General features: G+C 33.3%; 1 protein-coding gene across 1 annotated transcript; it reads right to left on the minus strand.

The window, feature by feature from the left end:
* Positions 1 to 3,223, minus strand: LOC109345088 (proline transporter 3-like). Its single transcript, XM_019583869.1, has 7 exons — positions 2,962 to 3,223; positions 1,994 to 2,218; positions 1,783 to 1,877; positions 1,362 to 1,551; positions 1,011 to 1,135; positions 615 to 830; positions 1 to 524 (listed from the first exon to the last, which is right to left on the minus strand). The coding sequence occupies exons 1-7, from the start codon at positions 3,077 to 3,079 to the stop codon at positions 147 to 149; spliced, it is 1,347 nt and encodes a 448-aa protein (XP_019439414.1). The 5' UTR covers positions 3,080 to 3,223; the 3' UTR covers positions 1 to 146.

The following is a 4,367-nucleotide window of genomic DNA, read 5'->3' on the forward strand; positions in this document are numbered from 1 at the left end:
AAAAGTCTTGCCTACTTAACAAACTACAGGAATGCAATGTTCTATTAGCACAAATCCTATTCTATTTATCCATGAATGAAAGCATTTGAGCATTTGAAGCACCCAACATATAACATAATAGGTGCTGAAATGATATAATGTTTTTATCACACATCAGCAAAAAGATGATATGTTCTGGAGTCTACAACAATAAGCCGAATGGCCGCGACTGTTGCTGCAAGGGACACGATGCTAAAGAAAACAATGTGGAACCAGTGTGAGAGCTTTTGTGAAGATGCAAGTCTGTCCCCCTTCGCCATTAGGTACATATGGTTTGCTAGAATAAATGTAAGGGGAAATGTACTGATGGCTCCAGTGAGGCTCATAAAATCTCCAAGGAATGGGAGTAGCGCTGCGACGAGTGTATTGAAGGCCAAATAGCCACCTCTTACCCCAATTCGAAAAATCAAGTTCTTAATCTTCAGTGAACTTCCTTTGATCCCAAACTTAGTATCCAAATACTCATACATAGGACTAGCAAAGATCTAGTAGAAGAAAGGGCATATATTAGGCATATGAAACAATTTAAGTTACACATTTTAGAGTAGCAAAAGTTCTAGTTTAGATGTAAGTACATGTAATGCAATCACTGCTTGAAGAAAGGCTGCAATATTGGCTATGCCTTTCACCCAGACTGGACCAGTCACATTATTAAGCAAATAGGTTCCTGTGGAAGAACCATAAGCCCAATATCCTGTAAAGACAACCAAGAAAAATGGCACAAGTCCAACACTGAACTGAAAGTACAGTGCTTTCATCATGTTCTTCACAACTGGCTGCCTTATTGTTGCCTGCAAGTTATACAACCAAATAAAACTCAATTTTTCAGAATCAAATTCATAAACAAAACAGAATCATGTATCTTTTATCAAGACTCTTTGGAGTGAACTTGTCTTAAAGTAAATAAGTAGAGGTATATCCACAATTAATCGGTACAGTTGTCTATCAGTAACCAAGAGGTCACGGGTTACCTGTATCTCAGGGACCATGCCTGTGTTAAATGCGAAAACAAGACTAGCAGCCGACCCTATTATCGTAAATACTTTGCTTGTACTTTCCCCTGGCATACTGTAATCTCGAGCTGGTGATCGTATTCCTGTTCATGTACTAATGGTTAGTACACATTCACACTGGAAGTGTATTTATACTAGAATATACATTCTGTAATATGCCTCAAGCTGTATGAGTAAATAAATGAGTAAATATTTGATAACTTCTCCTGAAAAAATTGCATCAGTAAGTTGAATTGGCTTAAAGAAGTGGTGGTACATATTACCCAGTTATTGTGTGATTAATGTGCAATCATAGATGTAAGACATTACCATCTCTAATGGACAGCACAATTGCTATAACAGAATATATTATGGTGAGGATAGTTGAAACTCCAAGCCAAATTCCAAGAGCTGAAAGATGAGGAATACAAATGGCAAACATTCCACACGCAATTCCAGCTATGGCAATAAAATATGGAAGCTTCATCTGATCATTGTTTCTAAACAGAACATAAAAAGCCTGTACCACAATGAACAAACAAAAATGGTTCAGGGAATTTGTTTTCCTTAAATAGACAATCTGAGTAAACAGATTGTACACTAGTGCAGTAGTGCACAAAGTCAAAGCAGAGAAATGAAATCACTATAGAATAATGTGCAGATGATTTCAAGAAAAGACACTATTGGAGAAAAGTGTTATTTTGAGTTAATGACCAGAAAAGAAATATTTGGTTCTTAAAAGTTATCTTACTTTCAAGGCTGAACCAGCCAAAATGATGTAGCCAGTATTTATCATGAAAAGATTGACATACTGCATAGCCCATGTGAGAGAATATGCTCTCTTACCTACAATTAGAATGAGATGAACATACATAAGAATTAAACAGAAAAATAACATAAAAAGTGCAGAGAGGAAACTCCACTTTGTGAAATGTTTTATCCCTTATTTCTATTGGCCTTACCGTATATATAACCTGCAAGGTCTCTATATCTAATGTGCCTTACCCCTCCATGTTCATGGAGCTTAGCAATAAGGCTATTTGCATAGAGTGATACTGCAGTAGCAAAAAGTAGACCAACTACACCCCCTACCCAACCGAGGGGAACCATGATGCTGCCGGAATATCCGAGCACATAAGCGCTGTTCACTCCGGTGGTGAGGACAAAAGCTACTTGAAGCCATGAATCTGCAAAATCAAGAAACTATATAAATTAGGGAAGGGTATAACTACCACAGGCAGATGTAAAGTTATTAATTTCCAGTTTGTAAATGGTATAGTTTTATGAATAGAAATCTCCTATATCAAACACTATATTTGTCACCAATAAGAAATAGTCATACAAAAGTACATCATATCGAATCCATCATATAATGTGTCCCATGGTAGATTTATTATTTTTAAAAAATTCAGCAAATTAATATAAAAAGTAAATACTTACCGAATGAACTTGGGCACTCTTGTGTAACATATCAAGTAATTATATTATGAATTTAATAGTATATACTGATAACGTAAGTGGTTTTTACACTGCCAATAAATCTTCACCATTCATTTGTTAGTTAGTATTAACTTTCAAATAAAAGTATTACAAATCAATGGTGAATGATGTGGTGTAAAAAACTTTACAACTGTCGGTGCATAGATTTTAAACTCATTATACTCATAACAACTACTACTGGTGCCTACAAGTATGGAAAAATGAGAAATGTTTGGAATCATTTGCATAAAAAACTACATTTGGCAGTGCCAGCCTTATTGCCCCCAAGAAAAAAAACAAAAATGCATGTGCAAAGAGTGCGTGAATTATCTTCTTCCTTATTTTCTTACCTATTATAACTATTGGACTTTCTGGGTTCCTTAAAATATGTAATTGTGAATCCTAGAATGAGAATGGAATGGTAAAACTTGAAATGAAAAGTTTATCTCACCGCTGCTAATTTGATGTGCAGTATCTGGGACTTCAATATCCATTGCAACCTTGTTGGCATAAACCTTGTTGGCATAAACCTTGGTAGAATCATTTTCTGTATTGTTGTCTTCCACCATGATTTGATGATGTTGTTAATGATATTTTTATTAGCACCTTCTAACAAACAGTGTTAATGAATGTCCCAAGCTTTATGTATATAGAAGAAGAAGACTTAATAGTTTGTTAAAACCTACCTACTTTTGTGCAGCGTATATAAATAATAAGAAAAGAGAGAGAAAATAAATAAGATGAGAAAAAAAGTGAATTAGGTTAACTAGTAAGTTAGAATAAAATCGTATGCACTCACAATACATAATAGTGTAAGGTGTAAGAGTGTTGTAAATTGTAAGTTTATTATTTATCGTTCATTTTTAATTACTATTAACTCCTTAAAAGATTAGAAAAAGTTATAAAATTAGATTATAGATAACGTGTGAATTTTGTATAAATATTTACATAATAATGAAGAGATATTATAATTTTTCCCTAGTGAAATTTTATGAAGAAAGTAAAAAATGTGAATAGTTAATGTTTTAAGGTTAGCTAATATGTTAATCAGTAGCGATATCTCGTTTTAAAATCAATAACTTTTTTTCTCATAATTTTTATATTTAAAACCAAATCAAAATAATGGTGAGTTGAAATATAGTTTTTCCACTATTCTTTTTTTATTCTTTAAATGTATGAGAAAAATAATGAGTTATATGAAAATAAAATCAAAATATAATTGATTAGTCATAAACTCGGTTTGATTTATAAAAAGGGATATAATACACACTAGATACACCGAAAACATCAGAAAATATTAGACAAACACAAGAAAAAGCCAAACAAGTATATTTTTTGTGTCACCACCTCCACACCCCAACCTCATAAAGCAGCATGCCATGAATGCACACTAAGTTAAAGCTATTATTCACACTACATCAAAGTTGTTGTTCAACCATGCTTATTCTAGATATATAATAGTGTTTTCTATTTGACTGCAATAGTATATTGTCATTATTAACTGCGCTTCACAAACGCTCTTGTATTGATTATATACCACAACGCAACACACAAAAAACATTGTCATATAGTGCATCAATACAACAACACCTCATCCACAAAGCGTTGTCATATAGTGGATCAATACAAAAGCGCATCGTTCATAAAGCGTTGTCATATAGTCTTAAATAAACAGCGCATTTTATAGGTCTTATTAACCGCGCTTTTTTGTTATTGCGCTGTTGAAGTTCATATATTTAACAACGCAATAACAGAAAAGCGTTATTATATTAATCATAAATTTTCTCAAACAACACCTTAATACAACGGTCGCATCACATGCATAGTGTTGTTGTATTAATGATGTACCACAACGCT

This window comes from Lupinus angustifolius, chromosome LG04 (assembly GCF_001865875.1).
Source record: "Lupinus angustifolius cultivar Tanjil chromosome LG04, LupAngTanjil_v1.0, whole genome shotgun sequence".
In the NCBI taxonomy this organism is placed as follows: Eukaryota; Viridiplantae; Streptophyta; class Magnoliopsida; order Fabales; family Fabaceae; genus Lupinus; species Lupinus angustifolius.